At 57.3% G+C, this 16,098-nt stretch overlaps 1 protein-coding gene across 3 annotated transcripts in view; it reads right to left on the bottom strand.

Moving 5' to 3' along the window:
* Positions 1-16,098, bottom strand: part of DGKZ (diacylglycerol kinase zeta) — a 45,370-nt gene that overhangs the window by 18,163 nt on the left and 11,109 nt on the right. The window contains exons 1-9 of one of the 3 annotated variants that reach the window (XM_069784500.1): positions 6,417-11,303; positions 5,482-5,590; positions 4,669-4,764; positions 3,818-3,895; positions 3,418-3,474; positions 1,199-1,267; positions 680-751; positions 253-369; positions 89-160 (exon numbers count right to left, since the gene is read on the bottom strand). In XM_069784500.1, coding sequence (XP_069640601.1) covers positions 89-160; positions 253-369; positions 680-751; positions 1,199-1,267; positions 3,418-3,474; positions 3,818-3,895; positions 4,669-4,764; positions 5,482-5,590; positions 6,417-7,207 — 1,461 coding nt within the window. In that variant the 5' untranslated portion in view covers positions 7,208-11,303. Of the gene's footprint in view, positions 1-88; positions 161-252; positions 370-679; positions 752-1,198; positions 1,268-3,417; positions 3,475-3,817; positions 3,896-4,668; positions 4,765-5,481; positions 5,591-6,416; positions 11,304-16,098 lie in introns of those variants that run through there. The other 2 variants (XM_069784501.1, XM_069784502.1) reach the window with 2 other exon arrangements.

Raw genomic sequence — 16,098 nt, 5'->3', positions numbered from 1 at the left:
AGCCCCCTTGTTTCCCAGTCCTGCTCCTCACTGCCCAGTCCCTCCGCTCTTCCAAGACAAGGTCACCCCCTGTCCCCTCTTCTCTTACCTCGGCTCCCTTTTTGCTGGATTTCCGCTTGAACGATGTCCTCTTCTTCTTCTTACTAGATTTCAGTGGATTCTAGAGAGAAAAGAAACAAACCCAAAAACTTTGTGAGGAGCTGCTGGGCAAGCAGGAGTCATAAAAAAGCCACAAGAACTGAGGTGACTTACCTGGGGCCGTCGGACCCGCAGAATCCAGGTGGGAGGAACGACGACAGCAGCATGGGCCCCCAGCGAGCAGGGCTCTTCGATGTGTTGCAGCATGAAACATGACACTTTGCTGTGATACTGGGGAAGGAGAAGACAGAGAGAAAACTCAGCCGCTCAGTTTGCCGGGGACAGCCACATTCTCCTCCTCCCAGCTCCCCCATGCCAGCGCAGGGAGTGCTGGAGGAAACCATGCAGGAATTTTGTGATGGGAAGGCAATGAGGAGAAAGTTTCTTGTAGGAGCTTGCAGCTACCACAGTACAGCCTCTCCCAGTAAGTGGAGCTGTTAAGGGCAGGCTGCAGAGAAGCAGCCTGGGGAGTCCCAGCAGAAAGCAGAGGTCATTAGGTGCAGAACAGGCTGGTAAGACATTCAATGGGGGCTTTCCTCACCGCTTGCTTGCACCAGGAACAGCTGATGGCTACAATCTCTTTACTGTGGAAGGCAAACTTCTGCTGGAAACCCTGCGGAGGGAAGGACAAGAGGCTTAGGGAATTCCCTCACAGCTTTCTACCATCAAAGAGGACTTCCCCACCAGTAAGAGAGACGTTAACAAAGAGAGTGTGCCTGCAGCTGGAGCCCTCTGGATCCCTGCCAGATAGCCCCAACCACCACTACGGCACCAGGGAGGCCACTGTGCTCTGCAGGGGTGTCCCTATTGCTCAAGGAAAGCATGTCAGGAAGACAGTCCCCTCCAGGATTGATTGGGCCCAGCGGGAAAACAACTCTACGTGGGAAGCACTTATGTAGTGCTTCACTGCGCAAAACAGGACACGCATCTTGGTTTTGCTGTAGGCTGCTGCCGCCAAACAGGAATGGTGGGATGTCCCTGGTCCTCAGCCTTGTTCTTGTCTCTGGTTTGACCTTAGCTTTCCTTCAGGCTGAGAAAAAAAACCATGATGTCCTCTCACCTTGCCACACTGCCGACATTTCCCTTCCTGCCGCCTCCGGTGTACCCAGTGATGCCGGACAACGATGGGCTAAAGGGAAAAAAAGAAAAAAAAAAGGGGAATGAAAGGCCCAGTGTGTGAGGGAATGCAGGAACAGGCAGGAGGAATGGACCCAGGCCAGCCCGGACCTCTGCTCTTGCAGCAAGCCCACTGCTCACATGCACCAGCCCCAACCCTCTGGGAGAAGGCAAAGCCAAACAATCAGGGGGCAAGAGGCCAAATTAAGGTGCTCAGAGAAGGAATTAAAACCAGAAAAAACAGGAAGGAGGGGAGGGAAACTGAAGAATGAGAATCACACAAAGCAAAACCAACAGCAAGTGGGCAAGGAGTACCGTGGAGCGCTACTTTGGTCATAAATCACATCTCCATCCTCTAACGTCTCTGCCGAGATGCCCCCAGTGCCAGGTGAAAAATGTGCTGGTGGCAGGTGTGAAAATCCCCAGGAAGACAAAGTTTGTGCCCACAGCAAGAAGATAAGATGGAAGTACTTGCAGCTAAGCAGCGAACTGCCTAGCTCCACATTCCTCGAGGAGAGCAGCAGCCCCAAAGCCCCCCAACACCCACTTCACCCTGCTCTTCAAGTCCTGCTAGCCTGCCTCAGTCCCACGGGGAAGGGAGCAAGGCTGCTCGCAGGCACCTTCTCCCTGCCTGCAGGCTCACGGTGGGTGAGGGCTGGGACTTGCAGGAGCGATTGTGAGAAGGTCAGAAGTTTTGTAATGAAGTACCACATTTCCTAAATCCCACCCTCCTCTTCCAGCCCTCTTCCAGCAGCATTGCAAGGAGGGCAGCAAAGAGAGAAGAGGGAGTGCAAGTTCACAGCCCAGCACGGTAAGGCCCAAGACCCTGCTCTTAACAGCTTTTGGGATCATGATGATGATAGAGGCAGAAACCAGCAGGAGATATGGGTCAGCTCCGGTATCGCCAGCTCTGAGTGCAGCATACGGGAGAGGACGTCCTGTTGGCTTTAGCAGATACTAATCCAGTAGGAGGACAAGTGGGGCTATGCCCTGATCTCAGCTCTGGGTCCCAGCAGGCACATCTAAGGAAAGGGCTGTCCCTGAAGGGGATCCCTGACAGCACAAAGGCCAGAAGAGCACCTTTCTAGGGAAACAGGAGGGAAGAGCCCTTCAAGGAACTGAGGAGTATTAGAAAGGCAGGATGGAGAAGCAGGGTTTGTGAGAAAAAGGAGGAACACCAGGAAAGGGGAGGGAGAGAAAATTTGTAGAGGTTGGAGAGGAGGAAAATAGAGACAGAAGACTGAGCAGAGGCAGAGAGTTGTCAGCAGAGCCCAAAAAGCAAGTGAAGGACAAGTAAGGGAGCTGGGCTAAGAGTGATACGGGAAGGAGGCACGGCAGGAGAAGCAAAGGAAGAAAGAAAGGTTTAAAGTGATGCTGAAAGCTTCACCTTACCAGGTCACACTGACATTTCTGAGCAGGCAGCCCTGTGTTTGAGTACCTTTCCCCCACTGCGTCTGCTGTGCCAGCACAAACACGGTGTGGGAGCAGCAGCTGTGTTACCAGAATGGCCCATGACTGAGTCATCCACACCCACTCCAGAGTACTGCATGGGCTACACAGACTCCACAGGCTGGAGGGCGAAGCATGAAGGCTGACGGGTCTTTCCACCAGCACAGCTCAGCAGACAGGTACCAGGCCACTGCTTACACCCAGTACATTAAAACATGGGCTAGAGGGGTCCAACAGCACCACTGCGGGCATCTTCTACTGCTACCTGGAGTACTTGTCACCCAGGTCAGGGCTGAGTGATAAAGCCAGAAGTGAGCCCGTACTGCTTCCTTCTAAACTGTAGGAGACTTGGGGACCTGCTGTTTGCCACAGCCTCCTCTATGTGCTTGGGGACGAGCACAAGGGGAAAAAAAACTCTCCCAGAAAACACTGTTCACATGTTCCCCCCATACGGACGCAGGAGCTTTAGAACATGCAAACCACCAGATGCTCTGCATTTGCTGCCTGTGAACTCCTTGATCCTCACTCCTCACACCCAGCCTGTGCTGCTGCCTTGCAAAGAAACATCCCTTTTACTGTGCCACCCCCTCGGAGCCAGGAGGCAGCACGATTCCTGCACTCTGACGAGCAATGCGCTGGCAGCATCTGACATCTTTGCCACCAAACTGGAAAGGGGGGGGCAGATGTGGGCAGCTTCTGGGGCACATCTCTCACCTCTCGTACGTTCCGGGATCCTGACTCCCTGAAGGAAGGTTTGCAGCGGAAATTTATCTGTAGATTGAACACATGTGAGAGGAATCAGTAAAACCATCATACCCAAAAGAAACCTACCGGAGCTTACTTTACTACAGTAGGCCTAGAGCCTCTGGAGATGTTCAGTGCTTGCTGCAAAACCCCTCATGTATCTCTGTTACTAAAGAAAATGAGGCCTGGGGTCCCAATCATGTCACCAGAGGCTCCTTTTGGTATTGTTTCCTCAGAAGACCCCTCTTCGCAATGACACATTGCGGTTCCCCAATCTTCTTGTGTTTCACTACCCAAGAGGAAGGGCTGCCCAGGAAAAGGCTGTTACAGCTTTGCAAGCCGCAGAGAGGGCTCAACAGGCTCTACTCACTTTCTCCAGCTGTTCGATGCAGGGTGTATGCACTACGATCTTGCAGGCTGCACACTTACGCCTGGAGAGAGGTTTTTGCTGGAGGATGAGAAAAGGGGAGGAAAAACATGCGTGTGAATAGCAGCGTTCAGAGGCCAGCAAGCTCAGCCTCCCATCACACCCCCTTCATATATATCAGGGTGCAGCAAAGTTAGAACCAAGGCTCCTTGCAGGTGAAGGGATCTAAGCAAGTGCGTAGAGCAGATGCTCTCAAGTCTGGGACAGAGCAAGGAGGTGCTCTCCCGCTGTCCTGTCCAGCAGTCCTTGGCCTCTCCTGACACTGCCTGAGAGCACCATGGAAGCTGGTCTGGGAGGCACCTGCAGGGCTCCCACCGTAAGCCCCTTGCGCAGGCACAGGAAGGCATCAGTGCTCCATGTCCTGCACCACAAGCAGGACTCAGCCTGCAAGCCGGGAGGGAGGACTGCAGCAACCCCGTAACATCAGTGCTGCCCGCAGGGTCAGGAGGCAGCAGGCCTGGGTCTCCAGCGCTCACTTTTCTCCTCTATTGAAAGGTCTTGGATTCAGATTGTCCCTCTAAGGGTGTGGGAGCCCAACAGCCTCTCCCTGGAATATCATCACACCACCTCCAGGCAAGTGGCAGCTCTGTGTGAGGTTTCCACCGCAAACTGAGCACCAGCGCTGGCAGAAACTGGGGACGCAGCCCTCCAGCATTCAGAGATAGGAGGGACACCTTCCCCACCTTGGCAGCCCCCCGGACCCCCGCATGTCCCCCAGCAGCAGCAGCGTGACCGTCACGGTCTCCCGGACCTGCAGCCCTTGCCAGGGAGGCGGGTGACCCCAGGTGACTCACCAGCAGCTTTGCCATACAGTTCTGCTCTCCAACATAGCAGAAGTCCCCAGAGACATTGGTCTCAAACCAGATGTGCTCCCCATAGACCGCAGTCTCCTGAAAGGCACAAGACAACACGTTTCTCTGAGAGCACCCCCAGATGGGCATCCGAGCCCCTAAAATGCTTTGTGCGAGGGACAAGATACTGGACAATGGTGGCGGGGTGAGATGTTGAAGCTAGGTGTAGGCCAGGAGACAAGATGCACAGAACAACCACGGCCAACATCTGGACGGAGGAAACCTCATGAAGCTGCTGCTGTGGCCCACCTGTTGGAAATGAGAGGGCCCCAGGAAACCACCTCCAAGACCTACAGCCCAGTTGCGGCGTCCTGCACAGGGAAGCTGCTCCCATCACCCCCTGAGAGGAGGCATCGGGGCAAATTCAGTGCAGGGGACTCTCCTGAAACAGCTTCTGTTCTACGACCCCAGGGTGCAGCTTAATACCTGCCAGGCTTTGCCTGCGAAGGAGCAGGGGCACGCTCCTGTTGCTTGGCCCCAGCCACCAGAAGACCTCGGCTGCCAGGAGCAGAAGAGCTGGCAGTGGAATAGCTATGCCATCCTCCCAGGAACCACCTGTGCCTGCACAGCCTCTCCTTGCAGCATCAAGGGGTGCTGCCAGCAGCACAGACGCTGGCACCAGCTGGTAGCAACGGCGGATGCCATAAATGTGTCAAAGCCGAAGTCACCTGGGAAGCCTCAGCCCGGGAAGAGCCTGCTGCTTCTTGGCCGAGAGCCGATTCCACGCAACGCCCAGCAAAGCGTGCTACAACTTACGCTCCAGTCCACAGTGCTGCGTATCTGTCGCTCAGAGTCACTCCTCAGGGCTAGCGCAGGGTTTGGCTGGGCTACCATGTGCTGGAGGCTGGACTTGGCAATAGCTTTCCTGGAAGACACAAGAGGGCTGGCTATTAGATCAGGGGAGGAGGAATATGTGCAAAGCACAACCTGCTTCTAGGATGGACGGTGAGGCTGGAGCAGAAAAGCATCCTCAGGACCAAGTGGCTGGAAATGAGGTGAATCTCCAGCACCGCTGGCCGAGGAGGCCACTCCTGTGAGGCAGCCCCATGGGACGAAGAGCTGATGAGCTGATGGCCACTGAGCTGATGGCTCAGCTAAAGACACCCTGCGCTCAGCAAAAGGCACAGCCTGCTGGGTCAAAGACCTTGGGGATGACAGGTCCATTGCAAAACAGCCAGGGATGCTCCACCGAGCTGTGGTGGTGGGGCTGCCTTTGCAGGGACAACCCAGAGCCCTTGCCCCACAGGCTCCCCGCAGCTTTCCCGTACCAAGGCACCTTAGAACCTGGGTTTTTTTCGGGGACCAGCACAACCGGTTGGAAAAAAAGCAGGTGTTTGTTCGGGGCTAGTGCGCTTCTCCCAGATGTGCTAGGGTGGAGGAAAGGAGCAGCAGAACCAGCCAGCTGGATAAAGTGTGCATCTCCAGCCCACAACCAGACCTGCTGCCTCCCTCCAAGCCCCAGGCTGGCAGGAGGGGATGCCTGCAAGCCCCAGGGGCCGCACTGAGAGCATCAGAGGCCGTGCCGGCCCGAGCGGGAGATGCTCAAGAGACACAAGCAGCGCTGCGAGACACCGACGGCAGCCACGGCCAACGGCGCCGAGCCCCTTCCCTCCTTCCCTGCTGAGCCTGGGTCTGCACCCAGCCTCCCCTCCCTGAGGCATCTCCCGCTTGCACGCCACCGCCATACATACAGCAGCCGGGGGCTCCAGCCATCCGGGGCGGCGTGGCGGGCAGGCTCCGGTCCCAAGCACTCGGGGAGGGTGGCAGAGGGGCAGCCGGCTCCGGCCGCCCCTGCGCAGTGCTGGGCCAGTAGCCGCAGGTGGCTGGAGGAGAGCAGCCCGGGCCGGAGGGCATCGCTGGAGCGACGTCGCTGGCTGAGGCGACGGTAGCGACCTGGCAAGCCGTAGGTGGCCCGGCCGTACATGAACTCGGTGGGCAGGCGGTGGGAGAAGGCGCGCCGCAGGCAGCGGGGACCCCGCGACAGCAGCCCAGCCTGGAGCGGCTGCAGCCGGGGTAGCATGGCCAGCCACCTCTCCTCAGCCCACCGCTCACGCCGGCCTCGCTTGACTCCCGCCAACGCGCCGACGCCGCCATCCTCCGGAGACTCGGATCCGGAGCTGTCGGTGCGGGGCGCCCCGTCCCCCTCCTCTCCGGTGGGGATGAGGCTGGCCAGGAGGATGGAGGGACCCACCAGCTGGGCGTCGATGGCTCGTGCCCGGCCCCCGCGTTTCGTCTGCACGGCGAACCTGGGGCTGAGGCAGGGTGGCGTGGTGCTGGAACGGCGGCGGGGGCCGGGGCGCTGGGGCTGACCCAGGCAGGAGAAGGCCGGCAGCGGGGAGCCCGAGCCGCGCCGGCGTTGGGCCAGCAAGGCGGAGGGCAGCCCTGCCTGGGAGCGTCGCCTGGCCTTGCCCGTGGGCACGGCCACCGCGCTGGCACGCCGCGGCCCCTTCCTCCCAAAGTGCCGCCTAAAAAAGGTTTCCATCGCACCCGGATGGTGGCTGTTAACACAGAGACCGGGAGTTAAATAGGGTCCCCCGCGAGTCCCCCGGGTTGGGCTGCGAAGGGTCAGGGCAGGGGGATGGTGGGGGACAGAGGGTAGGAGCAGGGACGGGGGGGGACGTGGCGATGCCACCCAGGGCACACGGCAGGGCTGGGACCCACTTGCTAGGTAGACGCAGCACTGGGGCTCCCGCTGCCCACAGCTCCCCAGTTCCCCGAGTTTTGTGGCTCAGCCCAGGGTGCTGCGATGGCAGGGCAGGTGTCACCGCCTGGCCAGGACCCTCTGCCTCGCCTGCTCACCGCTGTGGGATCGGCAGAGCCCCTGCATCCCGAGGTGCCGATCAGCCCTGGCGATTACCCCCACCGCTCTCCTGGTGCTGGTCCACCTGGTTTCCCCTTGGGAACCACTCTAGCTAAGCAGCAGCCCCACCAATTTGCAGCAAATTGAAACTAAGCTGTTGCAAATCCTAAAGAAGAAAACCAACCGGGCAAGTAAGAGCAGGGCAGGGAGATTTGGTAGAAGCTGGCTGGGAGAGCTGGAGGCTAGGAGAGCTGGAATAGTGCAGAGGAGAGCTAGGAAAATCATGCCCTCTGTCCTGTGCAAAACTTCCCTCTCCTGGTGGAAAGAGCTTTACCGGGGCTCCCAAGCTTTCCCGGCCCAGCCCTCAAAGCTTGACAGGCTGCCTGGACACTGCAGCAGCCTGTGGAAAGCCCCAGGCCACAGGTGGAAGGTGCTGCAGCAGTTTCAGCACTGGCGGCACGGCATGCAAAGGCTGGAGTGGAAGGGGCTGAATCTGTCTAGCTCCAGTGCTCCTCTCCTCCAGAGCTAGTGCTTCGCTTCCCACCCTCCAGTCACTGTCTCTCTTCAGCTGCTACATACAGAGGATTTATTCGAGGGCAACTGAAAAAAACCCCACCAAGATCCACAGTTTGGTGGAAGCAAACTTCTGGCTCTTCAATTGCTCCCAAGGTGGGGGACTCGGGATCATGGCAGCCTGCAGGCACACACAAGCCACCACCGTCACTCTCAACAATTTCCATGCTCCTCCATGTAGGAGGCAGCTCCTCTACCCATCATGACGGTACGGGCATGCCGCTCACCACTGCACTAAGACCGGCATCTGCTCCACTTGTTTCTACTTTCCTCCCTTCTCATGCTCTTTTATGCACTCGCTTGCAGGTCAGCAATACCAGAGGACCTTCAGGAGAACACCCTGGCTCAAACATCCACTGACGCAAGGTCCACACAAACAGGCAAATTTGTCATAAGCTTCCCTTTTTGTTTGGGAAACGCAGGTAAGATGGGACATACGTGTTATTTTCTGGACCACAAACTGGAGCTTTTGCTTAGTGCTTGTAGCACAAGCAACCCATTGGGCTGTACCTCTATTTCTTTTAGATGAGTACAAAGCTGAGTTTGTATCTTTGGAGAAGGTTGGGTCTCCTCCAGCCTGGTAGGCAAGGAAGGGAGCTCTTTAGTTTCTACGGTCTCACTGCCATGCCTGTATTCAGTAACGTAGCACAAGGAGGGAAGGAAGCACAGCAGTGCCCTCCAGCAAGCAGCATCAGGGCAGCTAAAGCATGGTTGAATTGAAAGCAAAACAAAGTGTCACCTCCTTGGAGGGATTTCTCAAGTCCCACCACAGCAAGCAATGCAGGTACTTGGTCGCCAGCAGGTTAACTATCACACCACCGAGGCCCAAGCAGCTTTGCAGAGGGCAAAAGCACATTTTGCTGATCACCCTACTTCCAGCCTGTCCGCGACACTGCAGCGCTCCATTCCTGTCCCTACTCCCCATCGTCGAAAGGATGATGCGCAGCAAATTGCATCATCACCAAGAGGTGTTAAAAATTGTCTGAACAAATAAAACGTGTTAAAAAACCCAAGAGAGAACACCGCCTGGGTGTGGCACGCTGCAGCAGACCCTTTTTGGCCAGCTTTAGCTGCTGGGGCAGACGTACTGTCCAACTACATCCCAAATGAGCTTAACAGATGCTCCCTCCTGCCCCAGATACTCCACTAGCACGAAGCTGCTGTACCGCTTGCTGAGCTGCTGCTATGGGCAGGAAGATCTCTCAACACAGCTTCCTTCCTTTTTGCACCACAGTCTCATGAGGAAATCTGCTACAATAACCTTGGCTTGACATTTATGTTTGGGTACTAGCTGATTACGGCCCTTTTTATCTTCAGGGCTGTCTGCAAGTGGCACACGGACTCACGCTCCAGCTACCAGTGGTGAAGGTTATTACCAGGCAACCATCTGACAGCCCACAACAGCAGCACATGGCAGCACAGATATGATGGGTGAAGATATCCTCATCTCTCGCAACTTAGTTCCAATCTGAGCTCCAAATGGTATATCGCAGGTGCTGAAAGCTACCGCCGGTGGAACAGACGGACAGACTGCCGGGGGTGCCCAGGATTGATGTGCATCAGCAGAGCTGGCAGGGAACCACGCACCAGGCAGAGAAGTCTGAGAGGAGCTAAGCCCTGGAAGCCCCTGGCCTAACACCAGCACATCTCTGGGATCTCCACTGTTTGTCGCTAAGACAGAGAAAAGCCGGCACCTGCGGCTGCTCTGCAGACTGCATCGCTCGGCACAGTTAGGGAAGGAGGCTGGATGGAGGCAGCCTGGCATTTGCAGAGTGGGAGGGAAAGGAAGTACTGCTGCACGCACTAGGATATCAACTCACGAGCAGCTATGCACTATCATTTCAATCTCCTTCTGTGAACAAAGAAGGAGACAGCAGCTCTGGTCTGCAATCAGAGCTCTTGGGAAGTGGTTTTTTTTACTAACCAGACCCCTCAGAGCTTCTCAGCCTCCTATGCTCCCCGCCTGGCTTTGGTGGGCAGAGATGCTGCTGAAGCAGGAACGTGTCCCAGAGCGTAGGCAGCCAGCAGTGCGGTCCTCGAGGGCTGGGGGAAGAGGGGGCTGCTGCAGGAAGCTCCTTGGGCACTCAGAGCAAGCTGCAACCTCTTACTCTGAGGACAGAGCTAACCTTGGTGGCAGGATCTAAATGCCCTTGGAAAGTCAAGCAGGGATCGAAGAGGAAAAACTTGCTTCTTGTAACTTCAGTGGACACAGAGCTTGTGGATCGGCTGATACGGAGATCCTGCTCTCTGGACAGCCAGCAGCCATCCCTCCTGCAGTGGTGGTGGCTCCAAAACCAGACAGGCTGAATCCTAGGGCTAAACACACAGTGTCCCTCAAGGCATAGGCTCTTCCCAGGTCAGGAGGAGCTTCTTGATATTCAGCTCCATTATTCTGCTTTGCTTCACTAGCCTCAAGCAAACTCCCACGTACCATACTGAACAGGCCCTCTGTGCCCTTAGACATGTAGCGGGATGCTGTGCCATATGCCTGCTCGGCCCTTCCTCTACATTATTATTCCTTCTGTCCCTCCAGCAGCCTGGTCTATTCCTGCCAGCTCTCAGAAGCAAGAGAGATCCCAGTTTACCTTCCTACAGTGCCAAATCTGGCACCCCTCTCCTGGCACCAAGGGTGGCAATAGGACCCTACTGCAGGGTAGTGCCAGCAGCACAATGCACAAGCCTTGAGCCCTAGAGAAGTCCAGACTTGAAAAACACAATCAGCTCCTCCCAACCTTTCAGCAAACCTCCAGCTAGTTGTCTGGAAAGCATTTTTTCCAACCACGGGGCTACAGCAAGGGAAACAAGTCGGAGAGTTTTGCCCTGCTCCGTGACGAGCGCCCGTCCTGATGGTGGCTGGCTGCGTCCCTGCATCCCAGCTTGCTGCGGGTGCTGGGGAGCTGCTGCGGCACCGGAGCTGGCAGCACGCAAGCAGGAGCCCGTTTCAGTTTACAAGCTGTCTTCCCCTGGCAAGGACGCTTGACTTGTACAGCTCAACCACAGGGAAAGTGTAAGTGTTATTAATAGCCACCCCTGCATGACACCAAGATCTCCTGGGCTTCTGCCTCTCTGTCTCCTCCCTGCCAGGACACTAGAGGGACCGAGGGACAAGAGCCTGGGAGCCCATCCAGGGAGCTGCTGCTCATCCCAGCCCCTCTGACATACCACCGCTTGCCTTCAGCCTTGGTTTCCATCACAAGCTCGCACCCCCCCTCCCCGCTCCCTTCAGTGCTCTGATACTCAATCTTCCCATGTACGTTGCTGTCCCCACACCACCCCTGCTGAGATCCCGGCCCCATTCTCCCATCCTGTTCCCAGGCATCAGTCACCGACCTCTCCTCTCCCATGGGCTCTCTGGCCAGCCCTCTCCGATGTACCATGAAGAGCAACCTGCAGAGATGAGGTCTGCTGAGGAAGGTGCCCCTGCGCCAGACGGGGAAGGGAGCACGCTGGTCAAGATGTGTTGCAGCCCTCAGGGCTTTGGCTGCAGCGAGGTGAGCAATGATCAGCAAGTTCCCAAATGGCGCAGTTTGTTTCTACCCAAAATTTCCATTCCAGCTGTAATCTCTCCTACATCACGTGAATAAAACAGAGTCAGGAGCTCCCCTGTGCTGGGTCCAGCATGAGCAAGGAGATGTGGCTCCCCCCAGCACAGGGGTAGGGAGGCTCCTTCCAAACCAAAGCATCGTGAGGGGCAAGCTATGGGCTGCGCTCACCTTCTATTTTAGGATTCATTCATTTGACCTACTGCAACAAGTGCCACTGACTACATGGGCCACAGCACCTTGCTCCCATGCTCCCGAGCTGCAAGAGCATGGCATTCCCAGGGCAAACTGTGGACAAAGACATCCTCAGTTGTACTGTCACCCTCATACTGCAAAGGAGAAGATTACTGCTGCAAACTTAACGCTACCCCTCCAGGCTGCAGAAGGCAGTTTCTGGTCCTTGCAGGGCACTCAGAGGGGAACAGGTCCCCACCTATATCTCTCAGCGAGCCCTGGGGTTGATCCAGAGGACTTCAGACCTCCCTCCTAGTGAGAAAGCAAGGCAAGGGCTTAGAAACCAGCTGGTGGTCACACGCATGCAGCTGCAGAGGACCTCCTCCCAGCTCTGAGGTCTCTGCACGTGCAGCCCCAGCACCCTTCTCCGCAGGGAGCTGCGGAGAGGCCCCTGCCAGGGCTACTGGGCACGGACAGCGAGAGCAAGGCACCCCTGGCAACCTCTAAGGGCTTTGCTAACTTGCTCAGAAGCCCGTCAGTGCTACTGGGCACTTTGTTTGACCAACCTGGAGGCCCCAGGACCGCACTGCTTCACGAGGGATGGGCAGCTACGTCAGTTTGGCCTCTTTGTACCCATCTTGCACGTGGCCGAGCAAAAGCACAAACTCACAGCCTCCCGCTCCCACACATACACTCCTCTGCTCCACAGCGTCGCAGCAGTGCCAGTGCTCTGGACCCGATGCAAATACCTTGACACACCCCAGACACAAAAGGGTAATGGGATACCTGCACAAGATGGCCAGAAGCAAAACTCGCCCAAGGGCTTTTTTTCAGGGGACAGGAGTTTCATGGCACACTCCAGCTGGCAGCAACAGCTCAACATCACCACTTCAGCATCGCTTCTGACTGCTTGGTGCCCTGGGCGGATCGAAGACCACACCAGGGATGAGACGCAGCCACTAACTTTAACCCCACACCATTTTCTGGGTATTCACACCTCCATCGTGAGCTGGGGACACCACACAGAGGAGATGCAGCCTCTAAGCCGCCTTCTTTGAATGAGCAGGACAGGGGGACAGATGCAGTGCCAGGGACCAGCAGCTGCCTTGCAGAGGGGTTGCAGGCATGGCAAAGAAATGAAACACCGCAGCTTTGCAGCTCGTCGTGGGAAGCTTCTCCAAGGGGCAAAGCTGGGTGCAAGGAACTGCTGAAGGCCACACAGCAACCTGAGCATGGTCCTCACTGCCTGGCCCTGCCTCGATCAAGGCAAGCCGAAAGGGATCAGCCACCCGCCCTCCTGCCTGGCCCTTCACAAGAAAATGCTCTCAACTTCGGTTTGCTGGGAAGAGCAGGGGCTGGGAGCAGAAGAGACTTTTTTTTACAGTTCCTAGCATAACCCCCACAATCATTCTGGTGGCAGCTCCATCCTGCCTCTCCCCAAATTCTGCATGACACCCTGGTGCCAACCTCCCCTTCACCGCCTTCTCAGGGCAAACCTGAGATGTGCTTTAAGGTACATCTGCCAGACTAGCTCAGACCCTCCACTTATGCTTCATAAAGTCAAGAGTTTGCCAGCCCTAAGGCTCAGAGTAATGTTCCCATTACAACAATGTGATTTCCTTCCCAAAATCCATGGAAGACAGTGTTTTGTCTTAATTTAAACCAAAGCCGTCTCCTTGGAGGCTCCTGGGCTGACTCTGGGCATTCATATCCCTTGACAACTTTCCACCATCATAACATTATGAAGTTTATTTGCCACTACAGTAAATAATCTGCCTCCTGGTTATCAAGAAACCCAACAACACTGATTTAAACAATCTGTCGCTGCGTTTGGCTGGGGAGCCAAACAGCAAGACTGACGGCCTCGAGCAGCGGGGATGAAACACAGAGGGTGAGCCACCACCATCAGCGTGCCGGGGCTGAGGCGGAGCAGGGGTGGGGGGAGAGGCCGGCCATGCAGTTTCTATTTTGGTCCCATCAGCAGGACCATCGACGCAGGCTGGGAAGGACTTTGAGTTTCCTCTCTCTCTCTCTGAGCTCCATTTGCAGAGCGACATGCATGAAGCAAAGCGGCAGGGGGTTCGGCAGGGCGCCCCGGCATTTTGGGTGCCCAGCCCATGGTTTATTTAGCAGATTCCCACCTTCCTCCTCAGGGCTGGTCCCCTCCTTCAGTACACACAGCTCTGTGCCTCTGGTAGAGGAGGGACACGAGGGACGTGCTATTTAAAGGGATGCCGGTCCCACAGCCCAGCTGCCTGATCCGAACTCCCCGAGCAGCCCTGAAGTTCTCCTCCTGTGCGTGGGGAAGACATCCCGGCATGGTGCTGCCCGGGGCAGGGCAACATGCAGCATCTGCCCAGAGCAGCAGCCCCAGGGAGGAGGCGATAAACCCGATGTAAAGATAAAGCTGCAGCGTGGCAGATGCAGAGCACAGGCAGTGATTCCCAAGGCTCGGAAATCTTTGGACCTCCCAGAGCAAAGCAGAGCGAGCCTCAGGCGCTCAGCTATAGGCACAGAAAGATGGGAGCCACATGCCTCCCTCCAGTCCACGGCAGACGTCAGGAAGGGCATCCCACTGCTCCCAGCAGAAGCAGGGTGCCTCACCGCCACCGGCACCAGGGGCGATGCCAGGAGCCCACAAGTCCGTCCTGCTTCCCTAAACTATCCCAGGGCAAAGCGGCCGGGGTCCAGGGGTCCCAGCGTGGCACAGGCTGGCTCCCCACGCCACTGTCCTCTGCCACCTGCAGGTTTCCTTCTGCCATCCCCATGCCACACAGGCTGGTAGGATGCAGCCAGTGCCGTAACAGGCAGCAGACTGGGTGGCTGGAAATGCACCTCTGGCAGGGAAAAACCCTGCCCTCCTTCCAAAGGGGAAACAACAGCCAAGTGCCACTGAGTGCCACAGCGGCTGCGTTTCACAGAGCCCCCGCCTCAGCCCTGGGAACAGCTCGTAGCCCTACGGGCTCGCTCCAGACTCCAGGAGTGAACGCAGCTCAGCAGGAGCAAGGCTGAGGGTCTCCGGGATGACTCCGGGGTCTGCTTCCCACCGCCCTTCCCCAGCGGGATGGGACCCGATACCTGCTCAGACCATACCTACGAACTAAGGGCTGGTTCCCCCAGCCTCCTCCCATCCCCCACCCGGTACAGACAAAAGCAGCAAAACGTGGGGGGACGAAGAGGAAGATGAGGAAAAAGAGAAGGAGAGAGCGTGGGGAAATGCCCCCGTGACCTGATCCGGAGCGGCGCGGGGGTCCCTGTAAGGTGCCGAGCGGGTGACGGTGGCCGGTCGGGAGCGGCGGCAGCAGCAGGCCAGCCCTCCCCAACCAAGTCCTAGTTTGGAGAGTGAAACGCTCAGCTTCTCCCTCCGCCTCCTCCCTTGCGCCGCAAACCCTGACAGCGCTCGTTAAAATAACCAACTGCACTTCCTCTCCGAGCAGCTCCGAGGCCGGCTCATCCCCAGCCAGAGGGGCAGGCACTAAGAGGCCCCCCCCCCCCCCCCCCAAAAAAGAGGGGTCCCCCTCCGGCACCCAACTGCCCTCCGAGTACCCGACTGCAGCTACGGGATGCCACCGCTTCCCTCGCAGCGGCAAGAGGAGGATAAGGGGAGGAACCCGCCGAAGAGGCGATTCTCTCTCTTTGGGACCTCGATAAAGGGGTTTGCCCGGCTGATGAGAGCCGAAGCACCTGCCGTGGAGAGCCTGAGTTCATTTCATGCGCAGGAGGTAACTTGGTCCTGAGTTACGGACAGTGTCTGGTCCGGGCGGGCTCCACGGACGTCTCAGGAGCTTTTTACCTCCCCTTGCTGCTGCAAACCCCCCCATGGGACCTCTCGCAGCCGGGCTGCGGACTTCCCCGTCACACTTCGCCGCTATCCGGGTCCCCCAGCTGTCCCCAGGGACCCGCTCCTGGCCAAACTCCCTTTTGGGGCTACGAAACCCATCTCCGCTTTGGCTTTTGGGGGGAGGGGGGGGCGGAGATCACACCGAAGGCCAGCTCTGCTCCGCGATGCCTGCAAGGCGTGAGTCACGAGCTATTGTTATTTTGGTCATTCACCCAGCGATGGGAGCCGGTAGCCACGCGTGCGGCCGTAGCGAGTCACATGGGTGGCCACAGCTGGGACCTTGTTGTCCTTTCACACCCTGCCTCCTCCTGCCTGCCCCTTCCCCTTGCCTACATGTCACGGCTAAAATTAGACGGGGAGCTCTTCTCCTCCGCGCGTAGGAGCGCTGCGTGCGTTTGGACCCTGCCCAGCGCTCCTCGGGGCCTGGAGAGAGACTACAGCAA

Source organism: Haliaeetus albicilla, chromosome 5, assembly GCF_947461875.1.
Source record: "Haliaeetus albicilla chromosome 5, bHalAlb1.1, whole genome shotgun sequence".
NCBI classification, from domain to species: Eukaryota; Metazoa; Chordata; class Aves; order Accipitriformes; family Accipitridae; genus Haliaeetus; species Haliaeetus albicilla.
The sequence above is the reverse complement of the archived record's forward strand: the minus strand, read 5'-3'. Positions and strand labels throughout refer to the sequence as shown.